Source organism: Emiliania huxleyi (assembly GCF_000372725.1).
Source record: "Emiliania huxleyi CCMP1516 unplaced genomic scaffold EMIHUscaffold_11, whole genome shotgun sequence".
Classification (NCBI taxonomy): domain Eukaryota; phylum Haptophyta; order Isochrysidales; family Noelaerhabdaceae; genus Emiliania; species Emiliania huxleyi.
In genome coordinates this window covers 994179-1013186 of record NW_005201792.1, presented here as the reverse complement: position 1 = coordinate 1013186, position 19008 = coordinate 994179, and the positions used below count along the sequence as shown (strand labels likewise).

Here is a 19008-nt window from a genome sequence, read left to right as displayed (position 1 = left end):
TTGTTCCCAACTTACTCCTCACACCACGCAAAAAAGCCAAGAGAACGAGGGGGAAAGAATCGCAGCACAATAAAACGTCGGATCGAATCGCCCTACGTCGGACTAAGAGAGCTCTAATCCGTCACTCGACGCTGCGGTTGTCGGTGTCCATCGGCGCGAACGGCTCGGCCGGCCCGTCCTCGTCCTCCTCGCTCGTGTACCGGCCCAGCATCACCGAGAGGCACGCCTGGGCCTCAGGCGTCTGCTCCATCCCGCGCCAGACCTCGGGCGGGCAGCGCGAGGCGACCAGCTGCGCCATCTCCTGCCGCATCCAGACCGCCTTGAGGGCGGCGAGGAAGAGGTTCGCGCGCAGGCTGGTCGGGCCGCAAAAGTAGAGGCCGCCGACGGTCGCCGTCAGCCCGCCCAGCTCGGTAAGGGCCCTCCACGCGGGCATCATGTGCATCAGCCAGGAGAGGGGCATGCCTGCCGCAGGAAGGCCGCGTCGGCAGGGAGGGCGGGGCAGCGGTCGCGAGGCGGAGGGGCGCGCCTCCGGAGCCGACCGAGTCGAGCACGTAGTGGAGGTGCGCGTCAATCTTTCCGCTCGCCTCGTCTCGCTCGGCGATCAGCTCGCACGCCTGGACGGCGTGGTGCATCATGAAGGCCCGCCGCTCGGCCGGCGTCGTGTGCACCTCCGCGCTCGCATAGTCCTTGTGCTCCTCAACCTGGCAGACCACCACGCCCGCGTTTGTCCGAACGATGTGGCGAGGCAGGTACCGCATCATCACATCCCCTTTTGGCCACTCCTCCGGCCGCGGGTGCGCCCGCACAAACGCGGCGATGGCGTCATAGTCGAGCTCCGACCGCCACTGCAGGCTCGTTGCCGCCCGCTCCAGCGCAGATTCCCGGTCCCAATCACTGGCGCGGAGCATGCGCAGCAGCCACGCGTCGCGAAGCCCCGAGGCCGGGAAGGAGCCGCTGCGGCGGGAGTCCCTCTCGAGCGCCTCACGCAGCCACGCGAGCGCCTCGGAGTGCGATTTCGCGAGCTCCTCCACGGAGCAGGTGGCACACATGACGGGGCCGAACCTGTTCTTGTCGGTTGTCGCACTGGGTTGTCCTCGGAATCGGGCTGTCGCTGACAGGGAGCGGATAGTGCAAGCCGGCTCGCTTTTCTTTTGACCGCGCAAGATAAAGGGGGACTAAGGGCTCTGCCCGCAAGGCGCCCGCGTCGCAGACGCGGTACTCAGCTTCGTAACCCGTGAAAACAAAAGCAGGACCGTGGCTCCCAAATACGACAACCTCAAAACAAGTTTGGTAAACGCTCGGGCGCTCGAGCCGGCGCTTCCTCCGATTACGGACGGACGAAATGATCGGGGAAAAGCGCATCGCGACATCTCTGGGGTCACCATATGCCGGACCGGCATACCACGTACCGGATTACGCTCACGCCTGCGACCGAGGCGGCGCTGCTGCGGCTGAAGGAGTGCGGAGAGAACAAGCAGCTGCTGTCCCGTTGCGCGCTGTGGTGCAGCAGCGGCGCCCTTGAGGCGATCATCGTGCTCCGGAAGCAGCGCTATCCGTACCAGGTGGGCCAAGCTGGTGAGTGGGGTGAATGCATCTTGCCGGGGCCGTGGCAGGCGATCGAGTTCGACGACGCTCAGTGGCGAGCAGTTGCCGTGATGCAGGGCGCATGGGTCCGTGACTGGACGCAACGGGGCAGGCGCACTGACCTCACCGCACAGGCCGAGCCGCTTCTCCCACCACTTCCCCCGCTTCAACCGCCGGGTCAGCAGCAGCCGGGTGATACGGTTCCTCTACCCGACCCAGCCGCGCTGCATCCCACACCGCAGCCGCCCCCGATGCCATGGGTGCCACGAGAAAGTTTTACGTGCGCCGGGCTCACCGACAAACCGCCAAGATTCTGGAGATCACTGGCCGATGCTATGCCCGCGCTGACGACACAGCCACGATTCAATGAGAGTGCCGAGGCACAGGCAGAACGGCTACAGCTGCCTCTCCTAGACCCACGCAACGCCGACCACGACAATCACAAGTGGTCAGCGCAGCCGCCGGTCAAACGCGTGTGCTATCAATCAATGCGGCCGTGCGAATGGAAGCAGACGTGGTACACCGATGCATTCCAGTGGGTTGAGTACAAAACTGAGCTGGTGCGCTTCTTACATGCACTGCGTTGCATTGTCGATGGTACCACCGACTACCTGGACGTCGAGTTTGCGCCTGAGATGTGGCGCTTGAGGGGCGGCGGCGTCAACTGCTACCCGTGCAAAAACGCGCGGGCGCGAGAGGAGTTTGACGAAGACCCGTGTGAGCTATGCGGTGCCGGGATGGAGGAGCCGTGCCAAGAGCACTGTGTCATTCCAAGGGCCGCACGCAACTGGTGGACTGCGTACGAGGCAGAGCTGAGCGGACAATGGCCGGCGTGGTGGAGCTCAGGCGGACTATCGGATTATTGGATTCCCCGCCGCGGCTGGTGCGTTGCACAGCGTACTCTACTGCGTGTGAAGCTGCTGCTGGCTCGCATGGTGCTCAACCGTGGCGACTCGCTGGCCATGCGATGCCTCATCCTCGCTGGCACGCCCCCTACAGCCTACTCCCAAGTTTGCGGACCAGCACAAACCGCCACTCCACCAACGACTGCTGCACTTCCGCGGTGTGATCCACTTCAGCAATTACGATGGTGCAGCAAAGGAGCTGGAGAGCATGCAGACGTCGACGTTGTATCCTGAACGTCGCAATATGGACATCAGCGAGATTGCAGCCAAGTACGGGATAGCCTATGGCCCGCAGCCATTGCACTACATCATTGAGTCGAGCACGTTCAGCCGCAACTTGCTTGGTCACGCGCTCTCGCCATGCGACTTTAGCTGCGATCCGATTGTGGGTGGCGAATTTACTGATCACCTCTGCCGACGCCAGGATGGCATGTTTGATCCGGGAGAAGTGGGTGACCACTCGCTGGCGCGTGGCGGGCACGGCTCTCTCTGGCGACACAAGTGGGGTGAGCCGCCGCCTGCGTGGCCCGAGACAGACACTAACCTACCTGCACCGTATCGTCCCACAGCAGAGAGGGTTGCGCGCGATGCTGCCCACGCTCTCGAGCCAAATCTGCCCAAACCCGGAATTTGGGTCGAGGCAGATGCCGATGCTATTGAGCGTGCGCTTGTCAAGCGCCGAGCCACCGCGCAACGACCGCGCTTCTGCCACTGCTACTTCCGCGCGAGTTGCGATGGCTCGTGTGAGCCTAAGGATCCGTGTGAGGAGGATCGCAGGCTTGCAGAACTGAAAGCGTCGCACGACTGGCTCGCTGGGCTGGACGGTCCGGTACGTCTTCATGTCCGCTACTGCCACAGCACCAACCGCGTAGTTGGCTACGAAGGGTTTCAACACCGGAAGTTTAACTGGGACCTCGAGCCAGCGCAGACATTCCTAGGCAAGTGGGAATATGGCGACTACTTTGTGATGGACCATCATGCTGCAGAAGACATTTATCATCTCAGAGAGAACCTCGACTTTTTTCAGACGCCTTTGGATGCTGCACTGCGGGTAGTCGAGATGCGGGGCGACTACCAGCTTCCGACCGGATGGCGGTGGGACAGTGAGTGCGGTCCTGTGCCTCCACCATCGCCGCTGCCAACGCCACCACCGCTGCCGCCACCGCCGCGTGTTGTCGCCGGCTACACACAGCTACCAGATACCAGATGTGCACGCTAGCAACCCGACTGGCTCCTTTTCCATCTTCAGGCGCCCAGACGAGGGCACATGGCTTTTGGGGGTTAGAGATCATGTGCCCATAGCTGCCCTACTGCCCCGAGTCAACCGCTTTGAAGAGCTCCTGTCTTGGGCTGAGGAGCGCGCCGCTGCCAACGGCATCATTCTGCCCTACCAGCAGCCCGGGTTCAAGCCTGAATCAGTGATGCCGCCGGTTCGCACCCCGGCCGCCGCCGCTAGCTCGGCCGCCGCCGCTAGCTCCAGCTCAGATGATCCTCTAGATCTCCCCCCTCTAACCGCTGATGGGCCGGTGTCGATGCAGCTTCCTGAGCCTGAAGGCGAGGAGGAGCTTAGCTTTATGGACTCGGTGTTTTGTGACCCCCCCGCCTGAGGAGTGGACTGATGACTTCTAGCTGTGTGTATCGCGCGCCTTGCGGGGCTGTGTCGTGGTGTGTGCGTGTGCGTTAATACCGCGCAAAAGGGCTCTCTCTATCCGTCCGCGCAGACGCAATTACTCTGCCGCGGTTCCCCCTTTTGCGCAGCAACACCTTAAACTTTTCAGGCCCTCCAAATTCGGGTCGGAGCGTAGCGGAGTGGGCCCCGAGTTTGAAAAGGGCGACGGACGCTTGCGTCCTAGCCTCCAACAACGCCTCCCCGGCGCAGAGGGGCCCCCGGAGGGATGCACAACCGACCCACGCCACGCCGCTTGCGGCGGTCCTCTTCCCAGCTCCGCTGAGGGCCCGCGCGTTATTGAGCTAGTTTACAATCTCGCCGCACGGCAAAACGGAGCGTGATTTATTCGGTTCAGCTTCTCTCTGTTACGAAAATCGCATGCACTTCTCACCCGCCTCCCTCCCCCTGCTCCTCGCCGTGCCGCGAGTCCCGACCGTCGTGATGCAACGGTCGGACGCGGAGCGGCGCGATCAGCTGCGCCAGCTGTTTGGCGAAAAGGCGGCCGACGATCTTGTGCCACTCACCTCACGAGAGCGGGCAGAGGCAGACGCGCAGGAGGTGCAGATGCTGCAGGACGGACCCCAGGAGCTTGAATGGGGCGCAGTAAGACTTGTGGATGTCGACATGGCGGACGGTCCGCTCGAGCTCGCGCTGCAGCCGCTGCTGGCCGGGCCCTCGCAGCTGCTGTGCTTGCGGCTCGACATGCCACTCGGCATGGCGCTCGAGGAGAGCGGCGACGGCGGCGACGGCGGCGACGAAGACGCACCACAAGCCAGGCAGATCGTGGTGACTGAACTGTTGGACAGTGGCAGCGCCAGAGGAGGCGGAGTCGAGGCGGCGGCTTGCCCGCGCACCGTTCACGTACTGTACCGGCGCACCTCCTGCGACACCGCTCCCCCATCGCCGGCCGTGCGCAGGTGGGAGACCTCGTGCGCGCAACCACCTACGTCACGATGGGGATGTCGTACCCGGCGTGGCAGCTCATGCTGGGCGGCGTGGGCAAGCCCACGCTCTTAAAGAGCGTGCTGGCGGCGGAGAAGGCGTCCTTCGAGACGGTGCTCGCCGCGATTGGCTCAAACGGCCAGGAGGCGCAGGGCAATGGGCAGGTGGTGCTGTTCGTTGAGCGAGGGGGGTGACTATGCGGTCTTTTTCTTTTTTGAGCCCGCCGAGTGACTGGTCGAGAGAGACTAAAATAAAAAGGTGTCAGAGTAAAAAAAAGACATTCTTGTCTTTTTTGCCCCCCTCCGAGACTAGGGACAGAACCACACCAGTATAGACCAGAGGGACTGCGCCTCGCCCCCGCTTGCCCCCTGACTTCACAGGATAGCGTGCCCCGATGACGGCGACACATAGCGCGGGGTACACTGCGCAAGGAGGGGGTGCGATGCCCTTCTTTTGTCCTCTCGAGGGAATGTTCTCTCGGCGCCCATGGCCTTCTGAGGTTTCGTACGAATGACGTCCTTCTTGGGTATCTCTGTGGGTCTAATTCCCTCGGTATGCTATATAGGTTTTCCGCTTTTCCCGAAGTGTGACCTTCTTTTCAATTTCAGCGTATCTTGCTGGATGCCTTCCCGCTGTGGCGGGAGGTCCCCAGTTCGAAACCTGGTCGACCCTTATACTTTTTGTTCACACCTGAGCGGGCTCAATTTTGCTCAGGTGCTACTCCGAATTCGAAATCGTGTCCTCACGCTTAGCGCTTGGTGTGCGTTCGTTTTTCGTCACGGGAAAAACAAAAAGGTGTCAAAGTAACGAACGCGAGAGGCGAGAGAGAGCCGAGACACGGGGTCGCGTCGGCACAACCGAACAACCCTAACACTCACACGTCATTTGGGGCCTGGAGCCCCTGCAGACTGTAGTTTATGGTGGTTTAGAGTTTGCGGGGGGGGGACAGAGCCCCTGCAGAAGTGCAGATAGATCTTTATGGCGGTTTAAAGTTTGCGGGGGGGGGGGGGGGGGAGATTTGGGCGGTCCGAATTCAATCGTTTGGGGGGTGTGGACGACGGTTTTGGGGATCCTGCCGACGCGCTACAGTTGTAGCCCCACTGCACATAAGAGGGCTCCCGCGGCGATCAACACCGCAACTCCTTTTCTAATCAAAAAAATCGAGCACAATTGCGTTACATGGGCATGGCCGGGGTTTCTGCACCGAACGATCTTACTTTCGGTGAAAGTGTTGATCGATAAGATGGACACCTCAACGGGAGGGCGCGCCCTCGCAGCAGCCGGGGCCGACGCCTGCAGCCTTAGTCTTGGCCCGATCCGGCGGGATGCCACGGGTAGGCGCGTTGAGGCTTGCCGCCTCCTCTGCGCCAACGCGGCCTGTGTGCCGCAGCTTGCGATTGCTGCCAGACAAGAGGAGGAGCAGAGCCGTTTGGCGATAGGACCAGGCAATCGCATTCGCCCCGTGGGCGTTTGCGGACTCGAGCAACACCCGGGTCGAGGTTGCTGCGCCTACCCGTGCTGCAGCATCGCACGCTCGTTGCGGGGGATGGAGCATCGGCGGCAGCCGGAATCCTGGCTCTTCCGGATGCAGGTCCGGCGGCATTTGCGGCGGCGTCTTTGCAGCTGCGAGCGCAGCGCGGTCAGAGACCGTCGGCCGCCGAATGGCGCACTTCTCGACATTCTCGACATTCTCGACTCTCGACATTCTCGACATTCTCGACATTCTCGACATTCTCGACTGCGAGTTCCTTGACGCACGCGACGCTCGCGGCGCCAGTCGTTTTGCTCGCCGGGCGGCCCACACGCCGCCCCGTCTCGCGCTTCCTCGCGTGCTCGGGCCTCGGCGGGCAGCACCTCGGCTGGTGCTCTGTTAGTCGCCAAACGTGCTGCTGTTTGGCGCACACGGTCTGGCTGCTCGGTTCGTTGCTCCCGGGGATGAGCAACCGGTGGTGAACCACCGGCGCCATACGACCCGCAGCCTACTCCTACTACCGCGCGCGCGCGCGCGCGCAGGCCGCCGTGGGCACGGGTGGGGCGAGCGCGCGCACCATGGTCTCGAGACTGCCCGCCGTACGGAGGGAGTCAAAATCTCTTTCCCTAAGCAAAACGATTTCTTTTGGAAACCGTGTGTGCCCGAGTCGCCGCAGAAAACACCAATCCTCGCTACGCGGCCAAAGGATATCCACCTCGAGAACCTCGAGAGAGTGTGCCCCGGCGCAGCCACTCCCAGCTGCTCGGTGTGAACTCGAGATCCCTCGAGAGTTCACGGAGTCGGCTGAGGCTATACCAGACAGCAGGCGGCTTCAACAACACTGTATAATGCAGACAGACGCGGCGGCAGACGCGGCGGCCCACGCACGCGCGGCGGTGCGGTTGGCGGAAGCAGCGCAGATGGCAGGGCGAAGAACGATGCAGACAGACGCGGCGATAGACGCGGCGGCCCACTCACGCGCGGCGGTGCGAGCGGCGGAAGCAGCGCAGATGGCGGCGGTTGCGGCGGCCGAAGCAGTCGCGCGAGCCTCAGCTGCAGAGCCGGTAGTGCCACAACGCGATTCCACTACTTCCCTGATAAATGACGAATCCTCGCTTCCCGGGAGGATGCGCGAGGCGGCCAGGGAGCTGAGGGAGGAGGACCGCAAGCGAGCGCGGGCGATGGCGGCCGGAGGCGGAGGCGGAGGCGGAGGCGCAGGCGGAGCCGTCTACATCCCAATCGCCGACGGTGCCGACAGTGGCGGCGGCGGCGGTGGAGTCCTCTTCATGCTAGCGGCGACGCTCACCCTCACAGCGCTCGTGGCTGCTGCCGGCACTGGCCTTGGCGCCGGCGCCTTTCCCGGCATGGGCGGCGGTGGGGAGGGTGGCGGCGGCGAGGGCGGAGGAGGCGAGGGCGGCGGCGGCGACGGGGGCGGCGGGCTCGGGGGCGGCGGCGAGGGAGGAGGCGGGCTCGGTGGCGGTGGGGACGGGGGCGGCGGCGATGGTGGAGGCGGTGACGGCGGGGGCGGAGAGGGCGGCCGCGGGCTCGGCGGAGGAGGAGAGGGCGGCGGTGGTGAAGGCCGCGGCGGGCCGCCACCGCCACCATCGCCGCTACTGCCGCCGCCGCCACCGCCGCCGCCGCCGCCACCGCCACCATCGCCGCTTCTGCCTGGCGACGGCGGAGGAGGCGAGGGCGGCGGTGGTGAGGGCGGGGGCGGCGGGGGCGACGGCGGCGGCGGGGACGGCGGCGGCGGCGAGGGCGAGGGCGGCGGTGGGGAGGGTGGCGGCGGCGAGGGCGGAGGAGGCGAGGGCGGCGGCGGCGACGGGGGCGGCGGGCTCGGGGGCGGCGGCGAGGGAGGAGGCGGGCTCGGTGGCGGTGGGGACGGGGGCGGCGGCGATGGTGGAGGCGGTGACGGCGGGGGCGGAGAGGGCGGCGGCGGGCTCGGCGGAGGAGGAGAGGGCGGCGGTGGTGAAGGCCGCGGCGGGCCGCCACCGCCACCATCGCCGCTACCGCCGCTACCACCGCCGCCGCCGCCGCCGCCGCCGCCGTCGCCGCCACCGCCGCTACTGCCGCTGCACCAGTACTTGGTGATGCTGGACTCGCGCTACCCGGCCGAGGCTTGGGCGGCCGAGTATGCCGCTGCCCACCCGCCCGCCACGCAAAGTCGTCACTTTGAGGTGCTCGCCATGGCGAGCGAGCCGGGGAGCGCAGCGGTGGTGCGCGCTAGCCCCGACGTTGCGCTAGAGGCAATGCGGGACCCGCGCGTCCGGAGAGTGGGGCGAGGGTGCTTGACCGCCGGGGCTGCTTGAATGAACATGAGAAGCTAGAGAATGCCCATGTGACCCTACCCACCTACCTATACGCGATGCACGACACATACCTACACCCATTGGCGCTGCCCACTTTGTATGGGAAACTGAAACTGAAACGCAACCAGGATGGGAGGACGGCACGCCGCCACCAGACAGGGATTTTAAGGAGAGGAGTGTGGTGCTAGCCGTCGCCCACCCTAACCCTTGGTCGTCTGCCTCTTTCTATCTCCCTTCGCAGTCGCGCTTGGAGCACTTGGAGTAAGAAAGAAAGAAAACAGACAGACAACCCAAGGGAGGGATGGGAGGACGGCACGCCGCCACCACACAGGGATTTTAAGTAGAGCTGTCAAACGTTAAGAGCTGAACAGTGTTGCTAGTGTTAACAGTAACAACAGAACAACAGTGGGGCTCCCCAACAACAGTAGCTAACGTTAGGCCAGCTGAACAACAATAAGGAAGGCCTGGCAGTGACCCACGACGATCTCCAGCGTCCAGTGCGGGTAATACCCGAAAATACCTGGAAAAACCCAGGTATTTTCGGGTTTTACCCGGGTTTTTTGGCATTTTCTGCTTGCTGACCACTGAACAACAGTAACAACAGTAACAAACAGTAACAGCTTGGGCTGGGGAGAACACTTGAACAACGTTGAGGATTTTCAGCCAACAATAGTGCAACTGTTAGGCCCAAAGTTAACGTTTGACAGCTCTAATTTTAAGGAGAGGGGTGTGATGCGCTAGCCGTCGCCCACCCTAGGGAGTCTGCCTCTTCCTATCTCTTTTCGCAGTCTCTCGCCGCTTCTCGCTGCAACCTTCATGCCACCTCGCGGCCGTCCCACTCTCGTCGTTCTCTCCCTTGTCACTTCCTCCTCTGTCGCGTCATTCTCTTCTGCCTCGTCCTGCGCCGCCGCCGCCTGCCGTTCCCTTGTTCTCTCGGCTTCTTTCGCCTTTCGGCGCAGCTCCGCCCTCCTTGCTGCATATCCTGGCCCCTCGAGTCTATCGAGCTCCCCTCGCGCAAGGACCACATTTCTGACTCCCACTCCGATCATTTGCCTCCAGGTCATGTTGTTGCTCAGGTCCACTCTCTCTTCGAACACTCGTGCCTCTACGGATGATGCCGGCGCTGGGGTCCCCTTCGGATGCATCGTGACATCTGACAACTGAATTTCCACTGGTTCGTCCTCCTCGGAGTCATCTTCCCCGTCCTCCTTCCGTTCGGCTCTTCGCTCGGTACGTTCGGTGTGGCTCACCCTCCATGCCGTGAACAGGCGCCCTATCCATCCTATGTTCTTCTCTCGTTCCTCTGCCCGTGCCTTGGTCTTGTCGTTGTTTCGTACCCATGTCTGTATGGCAATCGAGGCTGCCTTCCCCACTACCTGTAGTTCACTCGTCACCTCTCCCGCGAGCTCCCTTCTCTTTCTTTCGGGTATGGGGTCCGTGAGTGCGGGCAGTGTGCAGGCAATCACGGGCGCTATTTTGTCGTACTCCTCTTCGGCGAGCGCTCCAAATCTAGACCCTTTCGCCTTTAAGGAGGCTGCCCTCGCTCGTCTCAGGAATGTGGCGGTGTCTTTTGAGTCCGGCGCCTCCCGTTCAACTCTTGCTGTCGCCCTCGCTGTGTGTTTGTCGAGCTTCCGCATGAAGTGACGCGCCTCTTCCTTATTTCCAGCGCAGCTGCCGCTCAGTATGTGCGCCAACGACGCCTGTGGTGGCTCACTGTCTTCTTGTTTCCAGTCGTCCCAGTCTTTCAGCTCCCCGCGTCTCCTCCTCGCCTCGCGCGCCTCTTTTGTGGTCTCATCCCTAGCCGCTTTGCACGCTCTGCATCCCCAGAACGCACTTCTCGTGGCGGGGCCCCTCATTCCCCGTTTCTTTTCCCCCTCTAGAATACGCCTGTGGTGTGCACCGTGTGGCACCCCGACCTGTTGTCTCACCCTGGCCCCCAAGATCGTTTTGGTCGTCACATTGTGATCCCCAACGTCGTCGAATGTCGCCCGCCTATCCTTCCCCCCGTTCTCGTCTGGTAATCTCATCTTATTATCCCATCGATGTTTGAGGCTGGCTACCGCCACTTCGCTCCACAACCGTCCCGCCACCCCTGCCGTGTGCGATCCCGGCCTCACTGTCTTTCGATATTGCTCGCACACCCATTCGTGCGCGCTCTTACACATGTGTCCGTACGTCCGCCGGTCCACTATCTCCTTCTCCTCTGTGTTCTCCGCCGCCTCCCTTCGTGCCGTGTACATGCATGGCCGCGTCCGCACCGCGTCCCGCACCACTTTCGAGGCGTCCTCCGTGTCGTTATCCCCGAGGTGTGCTGTCGCCACCGCGTCGGCGTATGCGTTGCAGGCTATTCCCACGTGTGCTGGCACCCACATGAAGACCACCCCCTCTAGCTTCGATCTATAGTATGCAATCGCCTCCAGGAGCCCGCCTCTCTCCCAGTCCCTCAGGCCTTCTGGCATCCCTTTGCGGTGCGCGTTCTCAATCTGCTGCAGCGCGGGTTTGCAGTCGCATAGCACTAAGCACCGCCGCGATTGCGCATCGCTCGCTCTCGCCATTTTGCGTAAGTATGCGAGTATCGCGTACATCTCCGCGTCTATCGGCTCCCACATGTTCGGGAGCTTTCCTCCCCACATTCCCGCCCCAAACGCTGTCCGTATCTCCCCTTCCTCACAGGGTCCGATTCCGTTGGGATCCTTTACCTGTGCGTCTCCCGGGACGCACTTGGAGTCGCGCTTGGAGCAATGAAAAAAAATTCTTTTAGGAGTTAGTTCGTGCCAGTCTGCTGTGAGAGATGGTTTGATTCGAGAATTCTTTTAGGAGTCGGTTGCGGACATGATGATCGCTGCTCTACCGCCGCTCGCCTACACCGGTCCGGCCGTCGAGGCCCGACACGCTCACGCCGTTGGCTCTGTCGACATCTTCATCGCCGGAGCGCTCTGGTTTCCGGCCGCTGGAGCCGCCTGGGTTCGCCACCGCGGCCGCAAACTCTCGGCAGCAGACGGCTCTCTCTCGCTGGTCAACTCTCGCAACAGCTCGGGAATTGACTCATATGGCTCCTACTTTCGAACAGCGTGGCGGTGGGCCGACCGCGATGAAGCCAATGCGACGGCGCCCTTTGCCTTTGAGACGGCGGTGCGGCGGTACGAGTCCCATGTCGCCTTTAAGCAAACCTTCCTCTCTGGCGCGTCCGCCACGGCCACGGGCGACAAGGACGGGCTCGTGTCTGGGTACCCGAGCTTCAGACTCCCCGCCTCGGCCGCGACCGACCCGGTGCGGCGCGGCTACCTCTCGTACCAGGCGCCTCTCGCACCAGCCTATTCAGAGAGACCAGCCTCTTCACAAGTACCAGCCTATTCACAGAGACCAGCCGCTTCACAGGGCACCTCTCGTTCCAGGGTCAGATGGTCGGCGCTGGCTACAAGACGGGGGAGTGGGAGGCGTCCGCTGCAGGAGTTGGCGGCGGGGTGGGGGGCGGGGTGGGGGGCGGGGTGGGGGGCGGGGTGGGGGGCACGGGCCCTGTGTGCGTCTTCGCTCGTGACGGGCCCGGGAGCCACTCGGTGGTCCTCTCCCCCTCCGCCGCCTTCATGGCCACCTCGCAGCGAGTGCGGCGCGGCGCCCTCCTGTGCCGGGCGGGCTAGGCTGACGAGCCGGGCTTCACCCTTCGTTTGCGTGGTCAGGCGCGGCACGCTCTCGTACGGAGTGATGGGCAACGTGAGTGGCGTGCCGGCCGGCTTCTTCTCGGAGGCGCTGCTCGCCCACTCCGCCGAATCATAAACCATAAATCATAAATCATAAATCATACTACACTTCTCGGAGGCGCTGCTCGCCCACTCTGCCGGAGGGATCACCGAAGCCATGCTCGCGTGGGGAAGCCTGCTGCTCGCGCGGGGCGGCAAGGCGCGCGGGTGTAGGCCGGTTAGGGCGCAGGGCTAGGGCTAGGGTTAGGGCTAGGGCTGGCTGGTCGGGCGGCATCACTCATTCCTCCACCCATGTCCGTCGTCTGCTGCCAGGTGCGCGCCGCCGCGTGGGAGCGCGACCTGACTCTGCGAACGCTCGGCTACTCGACCGACAACGGCGTCTAGCCGAGATACAGCCGAGATACAGCCGAGATACAGCCGAGATGCAGCCGAGATATGGCCGAGATATAGCCGACAGCAGTAGCGCGCTCCGCCTCCCGCCACACGCAGAGAGGCCCAGCCACACATACCGCGCAGGCGCCTACTACTACTACAACACGGCGCCCAACGCGAGCTACGAGCAGACGATGCTGCGCGTCGCGGAGTACGCAGCGGCCGCTCGGCTGCCGTACAGGCGCGCTGTATCCCTCTGTAGTAGCAGCCGCCACCGTACAGCCGATCCCGGCGCGGCAGGCCCTCCACCGAAAGGTGTGTGTGTGTGCGTGCGTGTGTGTGCGTGCGTGTGCGTGTGTGTGTGTGTGTGTGCGTGCGTGCGTGTGTGTGTGTGTGTGTGTGTGTGTGTGTGTGTGTGTGTGTGTGTGTGTGTGTGTGTGTGTGTGTGCGTGTGCGTGTGTCTGGATGGCCACCTCTCCGAGCAGGTACTGGCTTGCAGACTCGTGGTGGTACTACAAGGGCACGCCCGCCAGGGGCAGGCCCGGGGGAGGCGTCACGAACTGGACGGCGAGATCAGCCCGAGATCACCTCGAGATCACCCCGAGATCGCCCCGAGAACACCCCCCCGAGCTGCTCCCGCAGGCTCGGCCAGACGTCTTCCCGCGCGGCTTCGAGGCGCTGACCGCCGCCACCGGCTGGAGAGTGCAGGGGCACAACCGGTACTGGGACGCGACCACCGGCTACGCGCGCGCCAACGGAGGGCGCTACTCCTTCCTCCGGGACCGCGGCTCGGGGTACGCGCTTCCCGTCGACGCCGCCTTCTGGGGCGACCTGCTGCGGAACGCCTCGCGGTGGGGGCTGGCCGTGTACGAGCAGGCGCGAGATCGAGCCGAGATCGAGCCGAGATCGAGCCGAGATCTAGCGAATTCTAGCGGGGGGCCAGTCTTCCGACAAAAATTTCCGCAGGGCCAGCCGAGATCCAGCCGAGATCCTTGGCCCTGGCCCTGGCCCTGGCCTTGGCCCTGGCCTCAAGCGGGGCCAGCTCAGCCACGAGCGATGGCAACATGAGGAGAGGAATAGCAACGGCAGGACTGGCTTGACTACGAGCTCGACCACTTTGCGCCGCTGACGCAGTCGGCGAGCCTCGGCGGGGACTGGCTCGCGCAGATGGCGGCGGGCAAGCAACCTGTGAACAGCGTCTCTTCACACCTCAAGCTGTGAATAGGCTCGCGCAGATGGCGGCGGGCGCCGCCGCCTCCGGCGTCAGCATCCAGTACTGCATGTCGTATTCGCGCCACGTCCTCGCGTCGACACAGCTGCCGCCGGTCACCCAGGCGAGAGGTCGAGGCGAGAGGCGCGGCAGGCTCGGGAGACTCTGCACGAGTCTCTCCGCCCTCGCGAAGAGCATTGCACCCTCCCGCGCCTCTCTCGAGGCCCAGAGGTGGATCGAACAGCGGTGGCCCGAGATGCCCTTGCCCCCCCCCCCCCCCCCCCAGGCGCGCGCGAGCGACGACTACCAGCCTGGCAACGACCAGTGGCGGCCGCTCGGCACGACGGCGCTCTTTGCATACGCCGTCGGGCTCGCCCCCTCCAAGGACAGCTTTTGGAGTACGCCCGTCCAGCCGGGCGCGCCACGCTACCGCGCCGCCCAGTCGGAGCCGCGCTGCCGGCTGCAGGCGGCCGCGCCTCTGCCCGCTCTCTCCCTCGGGCCGGTCGGATCGAGGGTCACGTCCACGCCACGCCCACGCCACGTCCACGACGCGCGCGCGCCCTGCCCTGTCCAGGCAGCCGTGTCGACCCTCTCTCGCGGGCCGGTGGCGCCGTCGGACGGGATCGGCCTCTCGGACGCGGCTCTCATCATGCGCTCCGCCGCCGCCGACGGGACCCTCCTCTCCCCGGCCCGGCCCGCGACCAAGCTCGACGCCTTCCTCGCCGCCGACGCCTTCGCCTCCGACGGCGCCGCCTGCGCGGAGCGCCGCGGCTGGCCGCACCCGCCCTCACCTGTCCACGGCCGCGTCTGTCAGGCGCCCCGACGGGCGAGGTGTGGTTCGCAGACACGGCCGTCTCCTCGCGCCGCTTCGGCGTCCTCCTCGCCGCCCGCGTCTCCGCCGCCACCGCCGTCTCGCAGGCGCTCCCCGGGGCGGCGCTGTGCGCTGCCCGCGACACGTCCGCGACGCGTCCGTGGCGCCCCCGCAGGCGCAGCTCGGGTACGCGCCCGGGGCCTCCGTCGTCGCGGTCGAGGCCAACTCGACACATCGCTTCACCCGGCTCGGCGCGGGCGGCCTCTCTTTGCCTCCCAACGGCGAGCTCGACTTTCGGCTGTGGAACCTGGCGCCGGTGGAGCGGAACGGGTGGGCGCTTCTCGGCGAGGTGGCGCACAAGTGGGTCGGCGTCTCGCCCGCCCGCGTCACCGCCGTCGACGCCTCCTCTTCGGGCGGCATGGAGGTGGCCGTGCGCGGCGCGGCCGGCGAGCGCGTGACGATGAGCTTCGCGCCGCCGTGCGCCGGCCCTTGCGCGGCGGGCGGGCAACCAGAGGCCACGGTGAGTGTGGCGTGCGAGCTTCCGGCGAGCGGCCGCGCGCTGGTACGCGCGCCCGAGGGCGCCAGCCCGTGTGCAGCTCTGTGAGAGGCGCGCCGCCGATCTCTCGTTCTCTCTGTTGACTCTGAGTACTGAGAGGTGGCGCGGTATGGACGCCTACTTTCGATTCTTTCGGCCGTCGGTGTTGCCGCCGGTGCACTGAGTGGGTGTCGCCGAAACGGCGTACAAAAAGATCAGACAGCCCCCCCCAACAAACTTTGCAAGTCGCAAAAACTACACACAGGAGCGACACTGCTCGGCGACTGACGGCACACTGTGAGACCAGCATCCAGCAAGCCAGCAGCAACAGCATACATGGGCTGTGGGGCTTCCAAGGCCGACGTACCGGCACCGCCAGCGAGAAAGGCGGCAGATAGTCCTGCGGGAGAGGACGCCACCTCTGATACGGCTCACCCACCAAGTACAGCCAATACGAGAGCAGACGCTGCCATTGACGGCGACGAGCCATGCCAGAACAGCCACGAAGGCAAGGCGCACAATCACAGCCATGTTGAGTCTCATCTCGATCAAGGGCATTCTCATGAGTGTCACAGCTACGCCGAGAATACGTCATGCGCACAGCCTGATGTCTTCTTTGGCCATGCCGTATTGGCTGCACGATCAACGTGCAAGGCCGAGCACGATCACAGCCACAGCGAGGCGCACGATCACAGCCACAGCAGGAGCGAGGCGCACGATCATAGCCACGCCGAGTGTCTTGGCTCCTCCTGCTCCATGGACGGCATCGCCGAGGCCATCGCGCCGGATGAGGCATCCGCTGCAGCGGAGGCTTCAGTTGGCGCCGCCGAGGCACACTCTCAGCGTGCCGCTGCCATGCTGCTGATAAATGAGGGCGACCTGGATGGCGCTGAGCCGCTGCTTCGTAAGGCGCTCGAAGGGTGCCGTCAGACGCTCGGCGACCGGCACCCGTACACGCTCACCTCGATCGCTTGCCTTGGAGGGCTCCTGAAGGACAAGGGTGACTTGGATGGCGCAGAGGCGCTGCTTCTCGAGGCGCTGGCGGGAAAGCGAGAGGTCTTTGGAGACCGGCACCCGAGCACGCTCGCCTCGGTCGCTTGGACCGGCCAGCTCCTGCAGGACAAGGGCGACCTGACTCGCGCCGAGGCGCTGCTCGGCGAGGCATTGCAAGGGTGCCGGGAGACGCTCGGCGACCGGGACCCGAAGACGCTCACCTCGATCAACAACCTGAGCGCGCTGCTGTATGCAAAGGGCGACCTGGACGGCGCGGAGCCGCTTCTTCGTGAGGTGGTGGCGGGGTTCCGCGATACGCTCGGTGACGGGCACCCGAGCACGCTGAGCTTCATCTACGGCCTCGCGTCGCTGCTGCAGGAGCAGGGGAAGCTCGGCGAGGCCATCCCTCTCTTCCGTGAGGAGCTGGAGGGGTGCGCGGCGCGGTACGGGGAGGAGCACAAGGAGACGCGCGGCTCGGCCCGCAACCTCATCGATCTGCTACGGGAGGCGGGGAGGCGGGAGCGCAAGGCCGCGCGGTTTGTTGAGGCCGACGCGCTGGCTGCCCAGTACGAGCTGGAGTGAGCGGGTCGGGCTGCCGCGACCGCTCAATCTGCACGGGAAACGCGAGATGCCGGCCTGCGGGCGGACCCTCACAGCTCACAGCCCAGAACGCATAATTTCTTTTGCCCCTTTCCCTTATTTGTGACTAACACAGTCCCCAGACCAAACGAGGAAATACACAGAAACGGCGTGCGCGCTGTGCCTCTGTGACTGTGTTCGTGCGTCGCCCATCATGCATGGAGATGAACTGCTCTCTATTTATTTGTTTATGGCGGCGTGCCGTCATCCCATCCCTCCCCTGGGCTGTCTTCTTTATTTTCGGGAGTCAGCGTTACATAAATAAATAAAACGGACACACCAAACAAGGGGTGGGAGAAAGGACAGGGTCCCCACCTGCGCGAGCAGGATCTTGTAAGGACGATCAGGGACACAGGGGAACGGGAGCGGGGAGCGCATCGCGACACGGAGGGGGGCTGGGCAGGGTTCACCCACACGACAGGGTCCCAGGGATACATGAACCCGAGGCAGTCCGCGAGGAGTTTCTTTTGCCGAGAAGGGCGACTACCGGTTCGCGCGGGAGAAGAATTGCGACCTGCGTTTGCTCGACTTCGAGACGTTCGGCGGCTTCGGGGACGGCGTCCGCAAAATTCTTCGGCAGGCGGCGGACCAGCTGAGTAACAAACTTTCGCACGCTCAGCACCTCGATGAGGTCACATGGACCACCAAGAACTGGCACGGGCTGCAGATGCAGCGCTTGTCTGTCGTTCTCCACACCGCCGTGGCGTGGCAGACGGTGAACGAGCTAGCGTGCGGGGACAGCGGCATTGTGCACGGTGCTAAGTGCATTGCCGCTCTTAACGGAGTCGCTTAGGCGGCTCCGGTGGTGTGCCGGTGATAGTACTAGCACGCGCCAGTTCGCACCTGTGTCGAGCCTGTCTAAAAAGAAAGAAAGAAAACAGACAACCCAAGGGAGGGAGCCTGTCTGCTGTGAGAGAGCGCGGGTTTAATTCTTTTGCCGCTGCACATTTGCCGCCATTTGCAAAGGCGCGACATGGGCGCACGGCGCACCCCCGCTCCGGCGACGGCGTCCACCGCGGCGCCAGGCGGAGAGGTCGTGTGCGGCTTGAACGGCACGTATGCACTGGGCGAGGTGATCGGGGAGGGGACCTTCGCTGTGGTCTACCGTGCGCGCTCGACGACGACGGGCAGCGCGGTCGCCGTCAAGCGGCTCAAGCAGCACGAGAGCGTCTTTGAGAGCACCCGCGCCCGCGACGAGCTGTGTGCGCTACGCAGGCTGGCGGGCGACGGGCGGAGGCCGCAGAACCCGAACGTGGTGGAGGTGCTGGACGTCGCCAAGGACGGCGAGCAGGTCGACCTTGTCCTGCAGCTCTTTGAGCACTGCGACTTTGCGACAGCCCTCGCCGAGCGGCAGTTCACGGCGCCGCACGTCAACAGCTACATGCGCGGGCTGCTGCGCGGCCTCGTCCACATCCACAGCCTCTCCTTCGTGCACCGGGACATCAAGCCGACCAACGTGCTCTACAACTTTGCCGAGCGGCGCGCACTCATCGTCGACTTTGGGCTCGTGCAGCGCTTCCGCGGGCAGCGGCCGCGGCCGGGCGCACCGCCGACACACTCTCAGCAGCAGCCCGGCCGCGCAGCGGAGCCGGAGGGCGGCGCGACGGCGGGCAGGCGGCCGCCGCTGCAGCGGAGGCGGCTGGAGCCGCTGCGCGCCCCTCACAGCACGTCGGAGCACCCTCGCTCGATGGTTGCGCCGAGGGAGGGGACAAAGGGCTTCCGCGCGCCGGAGGTGTGGGCGGACCGCCGCCGCGCCTCCCTCCCTCCCTCCCCTCCCCTCCCTCCCCTCCCTCTCTCCCTCCCTCCCCTCCCCTCCCTCCCCTCCCTCCCCTCCCTCCCCTCCCTCCCCTTGCGGTTTCGTTCTTCTCGA

The 19008-nt window shown here is 64.6% G+C and overlaps 5 protein-coding genes across 5 annotated transcripts in view; 3 read left to right on the top strand and 2 right to left on the bottom strand.

The window, feature by feature from the left end:
- Positions 1 to 5: 5 nt before the first annotated feature.
- On the bottom strand, positions 6 to 1111 carry EMIHUDRAFT_351530 (hypothetical protein). Its single transcript, XM_005792033.1, has 2 exons — positions 523 to 1111; positions 6 to 458 (listed from the first exon to the last, which is right to left on the bottom strand). The coding sequence occupies exons 1-2, from the start codon at positions 1047 to 1049 to the stop codon at positions 122 to 124; spliced, it is 864 nt and encodes a 287-aa protein (XP_005792090.1). The 5' UTR covers positions 1050 to 1111; the 3' UTR covers positions 6 to 121.
- A 3439-nt stretch (positions 1112 to 4550) lies between these two features.
- EMIHUDRAFT_351529 (hypothetical protein) lies at positions 4551 to 5335 on the top strand (the record flags this gene model as incomplete). Its single annotated transcript, XM_005792032.1, has 1 exon — positions 4551 to 5335. A coding segment is annotated over one exon (180 nt), but the record flags the coding sequence as incomplete, so codon positions are not given.
- A 1017-nt stretch (positions 5336 to 6352) lies between these two features.
- On the bottom strand, positions 6353 to 7067 carry EMIHUDRAFT_200234 (hypothetical protein; the record flags this gene model as incomplete). The annotated part of the gene is made up of 2 exons (XM_005792031.1): positions 6353 to 6723; positions 6797 to 7067. The coding sequence occupies 2 exons, from the start codon at positions 7065 to 7067 to the stop codon at positions 6353 to 6355; spliced, it is 642 nt and encodes a 213-aa protein (XP_005792088.1).
- Positions 7068 to 16613: 9546 nt separating this feature from the next.
- On the top strand, positions 16614 to 16967 carry EMIHUDRAFT_58780 (hypothetical protein; the record flags this gene model as incomplete). Its single annotated transcript, XM_005792030.1, has 1 exon — positions 16614 to 16967. A coding segment is annotated over one exon (354 nt), but the record flags the coding sequence as incomplete, so codon positions are not given.
- A 1144-nt stretch (positions 16968 to 18111) lies between these two features.
- Positions 18112 to 19008, top strand: part of EMIHUDRAFT_200229 (hypothetical protein) — a gene marked incomplete at both ends in the record, with an annotated part of 1929 nt that continues 1032 nt past the window's right edge. The window contains one exon of the mRNA XM_005792029.1: positions 18112 to 18645. Coding sequence (XP_005792086.1) covers positions 18112 to 18645 — 534 coding nt within the window. The remainder of the gene's footprint in view (positions 18646 to 19008) is intronic.